We start from the raw sequence: 16,936 nt of genomic DNA on the forward strand, positions 1-16,936 counted from the left end.
TATTGACATAACTACTGCTATTTTGTGCCATGTTAGTTTGGGTTTTCAAGTTGTCAACCCCGGGCCCCACACCCACCCACAGAAAAAAGGGGCAAAAAAGGTGATAGTTTTCATGCATCATATAGCCTCTGGCGTTTAAGCATATTGAGAGAGATTGCCACTTTATTTAAGAGAGTTTTTCCATTGAACTTTTTACTAGATAAAGGTATTCCCTCTGTTGCGCTTGTTGGTCTCTATTAAGTGGATTTGCATGGTGGCTGCAACTCATTCACACAATTGATAAACGAGTTCGGTTGTTTATTTTAATTCTTTATTGTTCTTTTCTTAGCATGTGCTTGAGGATTGTATCTTCATATTTTCTAGTTTCTGTGTATGTTATTAACACTGCCTGTAATCTGATTGCTATAGCCTACGAGGAAAACAGGTATATCAGGTTCCACCAGAATTTGTTGGTAATGCAGAGCGTGTTTTGGCTGTGTGTAGTCCTAAAAGGTCGAACAATAAGGTAATCACTCTTTGCCTAATGTGTATAATCTAGGGATGAAATCATTCTGTTATTTCCAAGGAAGTAATAATAGTAATTAATCATGCGTAGATTGTTGAGGATACGAATGCACTGATTTTACGTTGTGAATCTGAGGATTTAAGGAAAACCTGGCATAGCCGCTTACAGGGGGCTATTTATTATGCATCGGTTTGTTACCCCTTCCCTCTCCCTTTCCAAAATGTTTGCCTTATTTTCCATAGTTTTCAAATATGAATTATTTGTTGCTTCATTATATTTGTGCAGGATTCTGCTCCTATATCTGGTCTGTCCGAAACCTCATCAGATAATGAGGATACTGAATCAGAACATGATAATCAGGGTGTGACTGAGATAGCAATTGCTGAGAGATTGTTTGTAGCAGGTGTTCTTGATGAATTAAAGCTTTGCTTCAGTTATAGCTATCAGGTTAGCTTTTTTGTATCTGGTTAGTTACTTTAGTTTTAAATCTGAATTTCCCATGTCCAAAATGTGCTTCTTTCTGTAGTCTGGTCAGAGCTTAATCAAGGTGCTTTCAAGTGAAGAAAAGCATTTGTTTGAATTTCGGGCTATAGGTGGTAAGGTAAGATACATAGTCTGTTTTTTGCTTAACTTGATTATATATTCTTCTCTTTTGATGTTTTAATATTATAACAGGTAGAGCTTTCTATCAGAGACAATGACATTTTCATTGGGACTATCTTGAAGTCTTTGGAAATAGAAGATTTGGTTTGCCAACGGTCCCAGCCTTGTTATTTGGCTAGATCGTTCATTGGGACTGCGGATGCACATTCATTATTTCATGATACTATGGGGGAGGATGTACAAAGTAGTGAAGTAATCCCCAGTGAAACTGATGATAAGTTTTATGAGGCACCTGAGACATTGACAGATGCTGCTGATTATCTTCTGCAATCACCTGTAGGAACACCGGCGAATGCATCAAGTTCCCATCAGGAAACTAAATATAATTATTCATCATTGGAACCCCCAAAGTTTAGTCGCATTACTGGACTTCTGCCGTGTGATGCTCCTGCTGGTACTATGGAAGTTGAACTTAGTGAAACACTGGAGAGTTTTGTAAAAGCACAAATTGTTATTTATGACCAGAACTCTACTCGGTATAATAGTGTAGATAAGCAGGTGGGTGCCTATGAGTAATGACAAAATGACATTCTGTTTTGTGCGGGTTCATAGCTAATACTTTACATATTTGATTTCAGGTGATAGTGACTTTGGCTACCTTGACATTTTTTTGTCGTAGACCGACGATCCTTGCAATTATGGAGTTTGTTAATTCTATAAACATTGAGGATGAGAACCTTGCAACATCAAGTGACAGCTTGTCAACAACCATTGTAAAAAATGATGTGTCAAGAGATGCAGATGATCTACATGACACTGCTGTTGAGGAACATGCTGTTAAGGGCTTGCTTGGAAAAGGGAAATCTAGAATTATGTTCAATCTGACGTTAAAGATGGCCCAAGCACAAATCTTTTTGATGAAGGAAAATGAAACTAAGCTTGCTTGCTTGTCACAAGAGAGTTTGCTTACAGACATCAAGGTGTTCCCTTCCTCCTTTAGTATTAAAGCAGCGTTGGGAAATTTGAAAATAAGTGATGACAGCCTACCTAACAGTCATTTATATTACTGGGCATGTGATATGAGAAATCCTGGGGGCAGATCTTTTGTGGAGGTGCTTCTTTTCCCTATCTTACAATTTTAAATTTTAGCATGTGCGATCCATGCATGAAGTTTTAAGTGCTATTGTTCACTCTACATAGTTGCATTTGGATAGAAGGGAGTGGTATTATTGGTAGAGGAAGAAAAGATGTCTTATCCGGTCATGGTTTGAGGAGGCTTTTTACTCGGTTTTTCCCCCTTCCTTCCTTTTTTGGTGTTTTGCACATGGTTTCTTTGGAGTTGTGGCAGAATTGCAGATGCACTGGCAGACGATTTTTATTGATTGATCTGTTTAGGGGAGGCATATGAGATATTTTTATAACAAAATACGATTAACTACATAGTAACAAATAAAAATGATGTGCAGCCAAGCCCTTTGGTTTATAGGAAATGGGAAGTTACATTTTTATTAATTGATCTGTTTAGGGGAGGCATAAGAGATATTTTTAAAACAAAATACGATTAACTACATAGTAACAAAGAAAAATGATGTGCAGCCAAGCCCTTTGGTTTATAGGAATGGGAAGTTCCTTCGAACAGCTGCAGGGATGGATTATTATTATTATTATTATTGATAAAAAGAAGAGATTGCACACATTATGAGAGAGAGAGAGACCAAAGGGGTAGAAGGGTCTTTACCAACTTAAGTTAGTTAGGGACTGTTAGGGTGGAATCTATCCTAGCTGGCAACTCCTATAACTGCTCTAACCTAGGCCCTTCTAAATAGACACAAAGGCAAATGATGAGCCTCTACTTTATAATTCACACAATGCTTAGTTTCAGACTTTCAGTATCACGAATTTAGTACTAAATATATGCATGACTGTGCAGTTGGAGTTCATGTCATTCAGTGAAGATGATGAAGACTATGAAGGTTATGATTTTAGCCTCTTTGGTGAGCTTTCTGAAGTGCGGATTGTTTATTTGAATCGATTTGTGCAAGAGGTATTTGATTAATTGTTTTAAGTTCTGTGTACTTTATGGATATCAGGTATAAGATTCTGCGTGTAAAATTTGAACAGGTTGTTGGCTATTTTATCGGTCTTGTTCCTAGTAGCCCAAAAAGTGTCGTCAAAGTAACAGATCAAGTGACAAATTCTGAGAAGTGGTTTTCAGCTGGTGAAATTGAAGGATCACCGGCCGTGAAATTTGATCTTTCTCTCAAGAAACCCATAATTTTAATGCCTCGGAGAACAGACAGCCTCGAGTAAGTTGGAGATTTGGATTTCCATTGTCACTTCTAACTTTTATTGCTAAGTACTAAGTTTTGCATCAATATTGGATCTGACGTAGTTGTCATATAATTGATAGAAGACCACTCACTCTAACAGCATAAGCGGTTGTGGTTTCATTGTTTTAACTTATGTTGGTGAAATTTGTTTGTCACAGTTTTCTGAGGCTTGATATCGTTCATATAACTGTGAAGAACTCTTTTCAGTGGATTGGTGGAGGTAAAAGTGAAATGAATGCAGTACATTTGGAAACTTTGACGGTCCAGGTAAGATTTGTTACTCATAATATGGTTAGAATGGATCATCAATTATCGTGCTGGACGGTTTGAGAATAGTAGTTCCCTTCCTGAAGTGGTCACCTCACGCTTTTTTTGTTGTTGTTGTGACATCCTATAGCTCTTTTAATCAACTGGTTTCTGGCATGCAGGTTGAAGATATCAACTTAAATGTTGGAACTGGAACTGAGATAGGTGAAAGCACAATTCAGGATGTGAATGGTCTATCTGTGATTATTCATAGGTCACTCCGAGATTTACTGCACAAATTTCCGAGTACTGAAGTTATAATCAAGGTGATGCATACTTCTTTCGGAGTGAATGGAACCAGTATAGCTAATCTTTCAAATGTCGATGCCATTATTTCCTTTATTTTCCTCTTTCATTATACTCTAACATTATTGTGTTTCTACAGATTGAAGAGTTGAAAGCAGCAGTATCAAATAAGGAATACCTGATTATTACTGAGTGTGCTGTATCTAATTTTTCTGAGGATGCACATATTCCTCCAGCTCTGAATCAAGATTCCTCCATGACATCAAATGACACCACAGGGGATATTGTCCCTGAGGCTACAAATGGTGTTAATTCGAGGGCTATGAATCTTGAAGCCTCTATTTTGCTGAAAGTGTCTGTGTCCGTAGACCTTGTTGAATTGAGCTTGTATACGGGGGTAACCAGAGATGCATCTCTGGCCACTGTACAGGTGCGTTATTATCTTTTCAAATGGATATGTTTTTAAGTTGCAACTCAGGTTTTTTTTGTTTGTTTTTTTGTTTTGCCTTGTTTTGTTTTCTCTTCAGTTGCAACAGTTCTTTTTTACCCTTTAAATCAGTTTCCATATAAAAGGGCAGTCCGGTACAAAACATCCTGCATTAACCTCGTAAATTCATCACTGTCTATTCTACTACTTGAACCCAAGTGAGAGTATATACAGAAGTAATTTTAAATTATGTTCTGTTTATTTGTTGCTCCTACAATACAGTGGGCCTGTCATAGATTAACCCTTAAATGTAAGGATTAAATTGAAAATTAGTGTCATATAAATTTATTCCAAAAGTATTTTTGTTGCTTCATAGTATGTATTGTGATTAGATCTTGAATTAATGTGTTATACCTCTAAAGCAATGATCCAATGAATAGAAATCGGGGATCATATTGAAGATGTTCATATGTTGAGTGACTACAAATTTTTCTTTTGAGACCTAACTAAAAGTGTAACTATTGTCATGAAACACTTGTCCCAAAAGCTAAGGGTGCGTTTGGTTTGCATTTTTATTTTCTGTTTTCATTTTCAGTGTTTTCTGGATTTTGTGAAGGAAAAAGTGAAAACAATAAAATCCTGTTTTCTGTTTTCACCTCCTATTTTCACTTTTTCCTTCATAAAATCTAGAAAACACTGAAAATGAAAATCGAAAATGAAAACGAACGCACCCTTAGGTAGAGGGGTACATGAATAGTTATATCTACCATGCCCCCACACGCAAGATTCTCTTTTGGGCTTGAAGTGCGAATCTTTTCATGGACCTTTTTGGTCTGTTTTGTTTGCTTTATGCTTAAAGTTCTTTCTTTTGGTAGGTAACAAGGATTGAATTCTACGCATTTTAGTCATAAAAGCTCTGATACTATGTGACGAAACTAATACTGAAAAGCATACTTAGGTATACACGAATGGTTATATCTATAGCTACTGAAATTTATTATTTTTTTGTTTTTTAATTAGAAGAAAGAATCTCACATAGAAGAGAATTGTTTATTTTATTTTATTTTATTTTTTTAAATGTTGTGGCCTCAAATGAATTCCAAATATTTTGTAACTTGATTAATGGTTTGAAGCAATTTTTTGGTTGAGATTACACAAATTAGATTGGTTTGAAGAAATATAGTGAATCAAAGTAGCTACCAAATTAAAAAAAGGGGTAGGATATGAATCCTCCGATGTAAAAATTTCACAATCTTGTAATGTCTTCATTTTCAACACTGATGAAGGTGGGAGGCTGGAAGTGAGTCAAGCGAACTCATGAGCCAGCTCGAACTCGACTTATTAATAACTCGATAAGCTGAACGTGTGAGTTGGTGAGCCGAGCTTGAGCTTGGATTTTAGCTCATAAATTAAATGAGTCGAGTTTGAGGTTGGATAAGCTCAGCTTATTAGCTCGTGAGCTGGTTCGATTATGTATATAATATTAAAAGTATAGATTAAATGCATATAGGATATATATATATATATATATATATATATATATATATATATATATATATATATATATGTTCTTAATTGTTTAAAATTTTATAATCATTTTTTATATATAATTTTGATGTAGGACATAAATAAAAAATTTATAATTGACAGATAGACAATATATTAAATTTATTTTTTTAATGTTTTTTAATATATATAAGTTATAATTTATTGATATAAAATTATCGATTATGTTCCTATTATTTGAGTCAGCTCGTGAGCTTTCGTTGAGCCGAGCTTGAGCTTACGAAATAGGCTCGTTAATGAGCCAAGCTGTGAACTAAGCTTAATTTTCGTGAGCCGAGCTTGAGCTTGGTCCACTTTCAGCCCTAGGTGGGACCATCTAATCAATGATGAAAATACACACACGACAAGTGTCATGTGAAATTTTCACTTGAAGATCCATTCCCAAAAAGAATCAATTCTCATGTGGCTCAGCTCTTCATTTTCTGCTGTGCAGGTTAGTGGTGCATGGCTTCTGTATAAATCTAGTACAGATGGAAAAGGATTCCTCTCTGCAACTCTCCAAGGTTTCAGTGTGTTTGATGATCGTGAGGGTGTTGAAAAAGAATTCCGGTTAGCAATAGGAAAGCCTGAAAATGTTGGAGCCAGTCTTCGAAATGCTTTTTCTCATCAGCAAAACCAGGACTCAGTGAATAGTAGCATAGTCAAAGAGAATGGTTTCCCAGTTCCAACGATGCTAATTGTTGATGTAAAATTTGCTCAGGATTCAACTTTTGTTTCTTTGTGCATACAGAGGCCTCAGTTGCTGGTTGCACTAGATTTTCTTCTTGCTGTAGTTGAGTTCTTTGTTCCAACAGTCGGCAGTATGCTGTCATATGAAGAACACAACATGTCTCACATGCTGGAAGCTGTCATTATGGATCAATCAATCTACATACAACCATGTCCTGAATTCTCCATCTCACCTCAAAAGCCTTTAATAGTTGACAATGAAACTTTTGATCATTTCATTTATGATGGCCATGGTGGAACCTTGTATCTAAAAGATGGACAGGGATTTAATCTCACAGAAGCTAGCTCAGAGGCTTTAATATATGTTGGAAGTGGGAAGAAGTTGCAATTCAAAAATGTTGTTATTAAGGTCAATGGGCTTGTTCCATCAAATTTCCTTTTAAAAGTAAAAAAAAAAAAAAAAATTTTAAAGAATCACTTTATGATTTGAAGATACATGAGTATGCCAAAATAATGACATAACATAACATTGATGAATACTTTGGTTTTGTCTTTGCAGGGTGGACAGTACTTGGATTCTTGTGTTCTTCTTGGAGCAAATAGTAGCTACTCAGTTTCAAAAGAAGACAATGTCTACTTGGAAGATTTTGAAGAAAGTCCTTCTGAAAGGTCTTTGAGAGGGAACATTCTTGATGAACCGTATCAAAGCAATGCAGTTAACAACTCCACAGAATTGATCATTGAGCTTCAGGTTAAGTGTTGCTGTAGTTTAGTATTTGTGCACTCATTTATGCGATTGCGTCCACTTGTGTTTATTAACCATAGCTTTGTGGGCTTAAAGTTTGATATTTACCAACACTTAACAGCAAATTTGATACTTACAGGCCTCAGGGCTCTTTAAAAAGAAGAAAGAATTCAATGAATATAAGTTCAGCTGGAGATGCAGTATAATGTGTTGCTAACTTAAGAGGTGAAAATTGGAGATTATACCTTCTTACTAGACACATGATGTAGGAACTTTAGGTCCATCATATTCATACCAAATATTGGAAAATAGAGGGAGATGCAACAATAAGATAGCAAGGTGGAGGAAATGTTGAGTATTGTTTGTATAGGAAACTGTTATCCAAGCTTAAGAAGGAATTTATATATAAAACTAGCAAATTTGTATGAACCAGGTTGTTGGGAAATAAAAAAAAACAAGAATATAATCTCAATGTTGCAATGAGGATGAACTCGAGATGATAGAATTTGGAATTGTTGTGTTGGAGAAAAGTTGGGATAGCACCTATAACCTATTCTCATTTAGGTCTGTCTAGCGTGGTTTGGTCATGTAATGAGAAGACTTATAAAAGATTTGTATGTCTGATAGTGGGCAATTGTAACAAACCCAATAGGAGCAGGGGAATCAGGAGTGAAGGGAATAGAAGTTTCCAAGATTCCTCCCTTACTTTTTCACTACAGCTGCAAAAATAGAAGGGGTAGGATGGGGAATAACAGAACAGGGAATCAAGTTGTGTAACTAACTTGCCACGTGGATTAGGAGATGAGGGAAGCATGAGAGAGGGATTTTGGGGGAGAGAATGGACAGATTTGGAGTGAGAATGGAATAGGAGTAGGAGAGAGGCTGGCTCTCTAATTGCAGCCCTGCATATCAATTTCTCTGTGTACTTCTGCATTTTCTATATTCAATAAAGTATGGGTTGAGATCATCTTGATCAATCCCTCTTTCTATTTTTGTGTGTGTGTGCTCTGTCAGTGCAGGTACCAGTTCAATAAGTAGTTCAATAACTAATTATAATCATACATGAACCTATAATATAGAACTTAAATTTTAATGTTATGTTCATAAATATGGTATATGATAGGACAAAATGATGTTTGGTCTATGTAATCAGTTCCTTTTATCAGGAAAACTCATAGTTGTTATGTAAAACTAGTTTACTTTTTCTTCCAAGGGAATTGAATGGAAAATCATTTGGTTAAAGAGGATAGCTATCATGCCAATGCCAATGCAATTACTGAAAATAGTAAGCTGCTATACTTAGGGTTAGGTTTTCTTTTTTTTTTTTCCCCCTCTCATTCTTTGTTCTCCCTTTTGGGTTAAAAAAAACTCCAGAAACATGTTTGTATTGAGACTTTTATGCTGAATATCTGTTTGCGCTCTGCTAAGATTTGGTTTATGATGCAGTTGATTATGCAATTTTAAGATTTCAGTAGTGTCTAGTCTTTCGGTTTATAGGACTTTCAGATTTTAAATTGTAAGCGGTGGTTTCTTTCACCCTAATTATTGTGTTGATTTTCCGACTATATGATGCATGATCATTTCTTTATAAGTATGGCACCAAGACTGTCTTATGACAACTCATAAGGGGCAATGGTTGTCATTTCCACGTCCCTCTTTAATTCGCTTGTCTTACTATTTGATTTAGATATCCCATTGCAGGCTGTTGGTCCAGAGCTTACCTTCTATAATACATCAAAAGATGTAGGTGAATTATTAAACCTGTCAAACAAACTCCTACTTGCACAGTTGGATGCATTTTGCAGGTGAACTTCTCTTCTGTTAATTGCATACATATTTTATTACTAATATTCCTTCTACTTTGACCATTTTGGAACATCGGGTGTGTTTATGAAAGCTGAAAGATTAAACTTATTTCACTAATTTTTTGGTATATAGTAATTTATGTGATAAATTAATTGTTGTTTGGACAATATAGCTGAAAATTTTAAAACAATCCCTTTGGCTGTGTGTGGTTCCAGATGTGCAAATATCTGTATTAAATATTAGATAAAATAATGCTCATGATATGCTCTTTATTTTGGATAGAATTACTTTTTGTTGGTTACCTTTTGGTCCCGTTCTCGTCATGTTATTTGACATGCACTTGAAAGAACATAATATAAGAACATTGTGAATTTCACTAATAATCAACCTGCACAAATAACCCACAATGTACAGCAACCTTGCAATTATTTCCCAATAATTGACCAATATTAATTTGCCTTAATTTATAGATAATTAAATCTAATCAATATCTTCATGTAAATAATGGAAATAAATCTGAACAAAATTTACAAGGAAAGAATGTTTGGTAATGTCAATGCTTCTCCTCAATAGGTTGATGGATACCCATGATTCTTAGATTGCAAGTAAATTCTTGAAATTGTTCTGTAGGCAGGCCTTTAGTCAACAGATTTGGCAACTAATTTATTAAAGGAACATGTATTGTGGTTATTAGTGCACTGATCAACTTCTCCTATTGAAATGTGCTTAAGGAGAAGTTGGATGTGGAACCTAGAGGGAGGTGGCAATTCTTGAGGTGGTAAACTGGTAATTCTTGTGTGGGTTTGGGTTTAAGAGGAAGAAAACTAGAAAAGACCTTCAGTACTTCAACCAAGTCTAAGGAAAAATTAACATTTCACGCACACTATTTAAATATATCAATGAAACTCTAAAAATAACAAATAAAATAAGAACAATAATATAGATCAAATGCAATTTTAACATATTTTCTTTAGACAAATTTTAATTATATTTTATTGGTTATTAAATATTTATTGTTTTAAATTACTTTAAAAAACTATCCACTAGCGTAGGCATATTTTTACCAAAATAATTAGAAAAAAAATATACACACAAATTTAAAAATACAATGAGGAAGATAAAAAAAAATGAAAGAAGTGATTTGTTAGTTGTTGTTTGTATATGTGGTATATCATTGGGTGGAGTGCAAATTTTGAGTTGAGGTGGAGTGCAATTTCTTCACTCATTTCCTCTTTACTTTAGACATGATGTGTTATCATATCTCTGATGTTTTCATCATTATTTCTTTGACTCATGATCATTGGTACATATTGTGGGGAACATGAATATGTTTTTCATTTTCAACAACTTATGATAGGTTACGTTCTTTCTTTGAATATGCACTGTGTTTTTGCTTGTCCTTACTTATCCCTGATATTTTGCTTTTTGGGTGCCTCTAAAAGGATTGTTTTGAAGGGTAGCAATACTGAGATGAGTGCAGACATTCTTGGTTTGACTATGGAAAGTAATGGAATCAGGATTTTGGAGCCATTTGACACATCCTTGAAGTATTCAAATGCTTGTGGGAATACCAATATACACTTGTCCATTTCAGATATTTTCATGAATTTCACTTTCAGTATCTTGAGACTATTTCTGGCTGTGGAGGATGATATATTGGCATTTTTAAGGATGACATCAAAGAAAATGACAATGGTTTGCTCACACTTTGACAAAGTTGGAACTATAGAAAGTATGTTTATATTCTCTATTTTGTTTCTACTTTTGGTAAAATTTTTGAGAGCGTGCTTAAGACTAGTCATATTTATTGCATCACGCAGATTCTCGTACTGATCAAACTTACGCTGTTTGGAGGCCTCATGCACCTCCTGGTTTTGCCGTACTTGGTGACTACCTGACACCACTGTCAGTCAAAATTCTTGATTTTTATTTACCTCCATATAGAATTTTTACTTTTCCTCTTCCGTGCTGATTTGAATGTTACTATGGTGTATTTGCATAACAGAGACAAACCACCAACAAAAGGAGTTCTTGCAATAAATACCAATTCAATCACGGTTAAGAAACCTGTTAGTTTCAGATTGATTTGGCCACCTTTACTTTCTATGGGAGGTGCCGAAATAGGCAGTTCTAATTTGTCATGGGAAACTGAGGAGACTTGTTACTGTTCTATTTGGTTCCCTGAAGCTCCCAAAGGTTATGTTGCACTAGGTTGTGTGGTTACTCGTGGAAGCAAACCACCTCCTTTATCTTCTGCTTTCTGCATCCCGTCTTCTTTAGTCTCTCCTTGTCCATTGAGAGATTGTATTGCAATCAGCACCACTGATATGTAAGTGGAATTTATCTTTTGGTGTTTTATTGTAACATACAAGTCCAGATTATACTTCTGTAATATTAAATATTAAATATCAAACATCTTATTTAATGCCAATATTAGTGCCTTGTGCTATGGTATATTTGGTTTATACAATGATTGAGGTGTACACTAGCAAATCCGAGACCAATTAGGTTAGTAAGACACAACTTTACGCAACTGTAATATAGCTTTCAGTTGTTAAAGTTCTTGAGTTTTTGGAATTACTGCTATCTATGCTATATAGCCCAGCCAACCTTGACAAAAGTATAGGAACTACCAAGTATAGACTCCACTATAAGTTGGAGGATGTGATGCATCCTGCCAGAGTTGTCTTTCAGATATCTCTGTAAAATGTAAATACGTGTAATCTACTGTAAATTCAATGTATAAAGATTTTGAAGTTCCACTTCAGTTCTCAAAACTCTTTCAGACACTCACACTTGCACTTTTCTGTCTACTTTCTTTAATTTCTTACCCACTAGACACTTCATCAAAGACTGTATGTCTTGATTGCAGGTTTTCATCCAGTGTGGCATTCTGGCGGGTAGATAATTCTGTTGGCACTTTCTTGCCGGCGGATCCTGTTACTCTTAATTTGATAGGTAAAGCATATGAGTTGCGTTGGGTTAAATATGATTTTCTGAAGCCAGCTCTAGCGGCATCAAGTAGTATGGATTCTCGTGCTTCTTCTGGTAGGCATCAAACCTCACAGCTTGAGCAGTCTTCTGAAGGAAATTCTAATAGGCGCTTTGAGCCTGTTGCTAGCTTTCAGTTAATTTGGTGGAATCAGGGATCACACTCAAGAAAGAGGGTATCGATATGGCGTCCAATTGTTCCTACCGGAATGGTGTATTTTGGTGATATAGCTGTTAGAGGGTGTGTATTTCACTTTTATCTGCTCTTTCATTTAACTTTATGTTTCTTAATCTTGCTCTCTACAAATTATAGAGAACTAATGTGGATCTGCTTTTTAGGTTTGAGCCGCCAAACAACTGTATTGTTTTTCATGAATCTAGTGATGAAAATATTTATAGAAACCCCATCGATTTCCAACTTGTTGGACAAGTAAAAAAGCAGAGGGGAATGGAGAGTATATCATTTTGGCTTCCACAAGCGCCTCCTGGTTTTGTTTCCTTGGGTTGTGTTGCATGCAAAGGAAAACCAAAGCAGAATGAATTAAGCACACTAAGATGCATGCGCAGTGATTTGGTTACAGGAGATACTTTCTTGGAGGAAAGTGTATGGGATACATCCGATGTCAGGCGTGCAAGAGAACCATTTAGTATATGGGCTGTGGGGAATGAGTTGGGGACTTTTATTGTCCGCAGTGGCTTCAAAAGACCCCCAAGAAGATTTGCTTTGAAGCTAGCTGATTCTAGTGTGCCAAGTGGTTCAGATGTTACAGTCATTGATGCTGAAATTGGAACCTTCTCAACAGCACTTTTTGATGACTACGGTGGATTGGTGAGAATAAAAACTCAGTTTGGAGTTATACATATATTTCTTCTCTGAATATTGGTAACTAATAAGCTTGGTTTTGTCTAGGGTTGAAATTTAAATGAATTAATTAAATGGGTGAATTCCTTGCTTTTTGGCTGCAAAAAATATGTTGATTTGATCATTATATGCCCAATTTAAAGAATTGTTTGTTATAGATATGGTTTATGGTAAGATATAGTTGCATTGTGTGATCCTTGAGAAGACCCCACTTAGTGTAAAAATGCTTTTTTGTTGCTGTACAAGATTATGTGAAGTTCTGTTGTCTTTTCTAATCCTTTCTTTTCTGAGTTTCTCTTGGGGTTGCATTAATACATTTTACACAACTCTATTATTTGACATGCCAAGTATCAGTTCACTCATTTTTGTTTGAAAAGAAACTTGACAAGAAACATTTAGAAATTGCTGCAGAAATGGGAAGTGTTGGTCATCTTTCTTCCTCATTTTAGTTGTTATAGACTCGGAGATAAAGATCTGGTTGGACTCTAAGGTCCAAGCTGCTTTCGATAGCAGTTCAGTACTGACCATTTGTCCACACCAACCTGAAATTTTAATGCAAATATTTTCTGGGAGATTTCTTTCTGTGGAAGACTTTGTAATGCATGGATTCTTTGCCATGTCTTAGCTGTCAATTTGTGGTCCTTGATATGACCAATCACTGATTTCTATTATAAAGTTTAATTGTCTTAACCTTTTATAATTTCTCTATTGACTTTGATTCCTTTTCTTTGAATTTGGCAGATGGTTCCTTTGTTCAATATATCTTTGAGTGGCATAACATTTAGTTTGCATGGAAGAACCGAGTATCTGAATTGCACTGTCAGTTTCTCCTTGGCTTCCAGGTCATATAATGATAAGTATGAAGCTTGGGAGCCACTTGTTGAGCCGGTGGATGGATTTTTGAGGTTAATTGTTCTTTGTTCCCAAATTATTCTATTCTTGTGCTTAATGTTGCCTTCATTAAAGTGCATGATAGGGAATTCAAGCAAGCCTTGTGGGTAGGTTAGGCATCTTGATTCTCCCTTTGGCAAGGTGCATAATTTTTTTAAAATTCAAGCCCACCCTTACCTGGGATTTAAGCCCCATTGTGTCCCATTTTTCAATTCCACTTTGCCAAAACCACACCTTGCCTCTACTTTTCCCACTGGACAAACCAGCAATGCCTCTATGTTGTCAAAATTGCTTGTTGAAGTCATTTTATTTATTTATTTGCCAAAAATTACTTTTAGGAAAAAAAATGTCCTTGCTTGTTTTAAAATTATAATTATAAGTAAAATATAGTTCCTGTTTGGTTCTTGTCTAATCAAAAGCTACCTGTAGGTACCAATATGACATCAATGCTCCGGGTGCGGCATCTCAGTTACGTTTAACATCGACTCGAGATCTGAATTTAAATGTTTCAGTTTCTAATGCTAATATGATCATTCAAGCTTATGCTAGCTGGAACAACCTTAGCCATGCTCATGAAAGTTACAAAAATAGAGTAAATTCCCTTTAATCTCTCTCATTTCTGCTGCCCAACTCCCTTGAGCCTGTCTCTATCTTTTTCATTGTACTTCACTTTCTCATTACACTTTTTCATTTGTTTCACCTTTGTGTTAATGTGGTTATCTGACAGGATGCATTTTCTCCAACTTCTGTTGGAAGCTCTATCATTGACACACTCCACCGGAGAAATTATTATATAATCCCACAAAACAAACTTGGGCAGGATATTTTTATCCGTGCTACTGAAGCTAGGGGTCTCCAAAATATAATTAGGATGCCATCTGGGGATATGAAAGCTGTTAAAGTTCCTGTGTCGAAAAATATGTTAGACTCTCACTTGAACGGGCAACTCTGCAGAAAGATTAGAACAATGGTGACTATCATTATAACAGCAGCACAGGTAGGGTTTTGGTTCTTTTAGTATATTATTTATATTTGATTGTGGAATTATAGCAGTGTCCTTTTGAACACCAATACTGCTCTGTTTGTCGTCACTAACTTGCAAATTTTTTTATATTTCTAATGAAGTTTTCCAGAGTGGAAGGTTCAGATTCCCAGCAATATACAGTGGCTGTCCGCCTATCTCCTAACCAGAGCCTCCCCCCTGATGCTTTAGTTCAACAACAGAGTGCACGCACATGTGGAAGAAGGGCTCATCATTTATCAGATTCAAATCTGGAGTTTGTCAAGTGGAATGAGATATTTTTCTTCAAAGTTGATTCTCTGGTATTTAATTGTTATTGTTAGTTGCTCTTATTTATTATTTCTGAAGTTCATGTGTGTTGGGATTCCCGACTCATTCATTTTCATTTCCTAATTGCAAAATTCATTTGGAATATGTAATTTGGGTAATTTTGTGTCTTCAATGCGTGGTCGGACTTTGGTGCTGTTCTAATTAATTTTCGAAATTGTGGCTTGCTTATGGCCAGCAAAGTTTTGTGTCTGTTTCCTTACATAATATGATTCGGTATATGCCCCTTGATTTTGAGTTAGCTTCATGGATGTGGTTTGGAACTTGCTAAGAAGTTGCAACTATTTGCTTTTAACGGCTTGTTACTTACATTATGCTTTGGGAATTCTATGCTTTCCTTGAGAAGTTTTGGTTCCATCAAGTGGAGTAACATTAAAAAGTTGTTACCTTTGTTGGATAAGTAGTTAATTGCATCTTTTCTTGTAAGTGGTTACTTTTGCCGGATGAGTATTTAATTGAATCTTTTCTTGGTAAAGCTTATTTTCTAGTTATTTTCTTTCCTGAATTATTTTCCACGAACGAATGAATTTTGTGTTACCAAACACATGCCATCACTTTTTTTTTTTGTAATATTTTCTATTTTGCATCCATTTGACACCATTCGCTTCTGCTCATTTTTGCAGGATAACTACTCTCTGGAATTAATTGTTACAGATATGAGCAAAGGTAGTTCTTTAAAATTCCAACCAGACCTAAGTGGCATTAAATTTGTTTAAATCGTTGTAAAGTATTTCTCCCAAATTGTTAAGCTATTAGACAATGGCACATAATTTGATTTACTTAAATGTTGTGTGTATATATATTTGGTATTGAAAAGCTCATACCTTCAATACCCCACCCCCCACCCCCCAACCCCCTTTTTCTATTCTTTTGGTTTGTTCATTTTCATATTTGCAGGTGTTCCTGTTGGGTTTTTTTCGGCTTCCTTGAACGAGATAGCAAAAACTATTGAGGACTTCTCATATGTCCATAATTTTGCCAATAAGATGCACTGGATAGATTTATCTGCAGACAACTCCATGGTGAGTGTTGTGTGTGAATTCCCCCCAATCCCCCCCCTTTTTTTTCTTCGATGTACTTATCTCAATGATGTCATGCAGAACTTTCAGGATAATCATTATGAGAAGTCTGTACGAAAATTACAATGTGGTATACTAGTGCACAACTCTGATGTTGAGCATACTAATCAGCCCAATAATTATGATGGCCGTAAATCTGGATTTATTCAAATTAGTCCTAGCAAGGAAGGTCCTTGGACTACTGTGAGGCTAAACTATGCTGCACCTGCCGCTTGTTGGCGGTTAGGTAATGATGTTGTTGCCAGTGAAGTTAGTGTGAAGGATGGTAACAGATATGTGAATATCCGGTCTCTTGTTTCTGTTCGTAACAACACAAATTTTATTCTTGAATTATGCCTTGCACCAAAATCTTCAACAGAAAAGGTGAATTTGCTGAAAGATACAAATAACTCTGAACCTATCCTACCAGAGAAAAACAGAGTTCATACAGATGAGTTTTATGAGACTGAAAAGTTTACTCCAGACGTTGGTTGGGTTAGTTGCTCAGGTTCTCCAGGGCAGCATATGTCAGAAGTGGGAAAATCCCAACAGGTGACTGATTATAGCCTTTCTTTCAATAAGA

At 35.7% G+C, this 16,936-nt stretch overlaps 1 protein-coding gene across 2 annotated transcripts in view; it reads left to right on the top strand.

The window, feature by feature from the left end:
• Positions 1–16,936, top strand: part of LOC112800396 (uncharacterized) — a 41,907-nt gene that overhangs the window by 12,514 nt on the left and 12,457 nt on the right. For both annotated transcript variants that reach the window (XM_029298211.2, XM_025842653.3), the window contains exons 20-45: positions 409–505; positions 596–694; positions 791–952; positions 1,032–1,106; positions 1,181–1,666; positions 1,747–2,220; positions 3,039–3,152; positions 3,230–3,414; positions 3,597–3,705; positions 3,867–4,010; positions 4,130–4,420; positions 6,417–7,061; positions 7,212–7,403; positions 9,099–9,202; positions 10,646–10,935; positions 11,024–11,108; positions 11,209–11,532; positions 12,076–12,435; positions 12,534–13,023; positions 13,798–13,961; positions 14,377–14,539; positions 14,675–14,944; positions 15,073–15,270; positions 15,919–15,961; positions 16,193–16,317; positions 16,396–16,905. In XM_029298211.2, the coding sequence (XP_029154044.1) occupies positions 409–505; positions 596–694; positions 791–952; positions 1,032–1,106; positions 1,181–1,666; positions 1,747–2,220; positions 3,039–3,152; positions 3,230–3,414; positions 3,597–3,705; positions 3,867–4,010; positions 4,130–4,420; positions 6,417–7,061; positions 7,212–7,403; positions 9,099–9,202; positions 10,646–10,935; positions 11,024–11,108; positions 11,209–11,532; positions 12,076–12,435; positions 12,534–13,023; positions 13,798–13,961; positions 14,377–14,539; positions 14,675–14,944; positions 15,073–15,270; positions 15,919–15,961; positions 16,193–16,317; positions 16,396–16,905 (6,199 nt within the window). The remainder of the gene's footprint in view (positions 1–408; positions 506–595; positions 695–790; positions 953–1,031; positions 1,107–1,180; positions 1,667–1,746; positions 2,221–3,038; positions 3,153–3,229; positions 3,415–3,596; positions 3,706–3,866; positions 4,011–4,129; positions 4,421–6,416; positions 7,062–7,211; positions 7,404–9,098; positions 9,203–10,645; positions 10,936–11,023; positions 11,109–11,208; positions 11,533–12,075; positions 12,436–12,533; positions 13,024–13,797; positions 13,962–14,376; positions 14,540–14,674; positions 14,945–15,072; positions 15,271–15,918; positions 15,962–16,192; positions 16,318–16,395; positions 16,906–16,936) is intronic.

The sequence above is a fragment of the Arachis hypogaea genome, chromosome 5, assembly GCF_003086295.3.
Source record: "Arachis hypogaea cultivar Tifrunner chromosome 5, arahy.Tifrunner.gnm2.J5K5, whole genome shotgun sequence".
In the NCBI taxonomy this organism is placed as follows: Eukaryota; Viridiplantae; Streptophyta; class Magnoliopsida; order Fabales; family Fabaceae; genus Arachis; species Arachis hypogaea.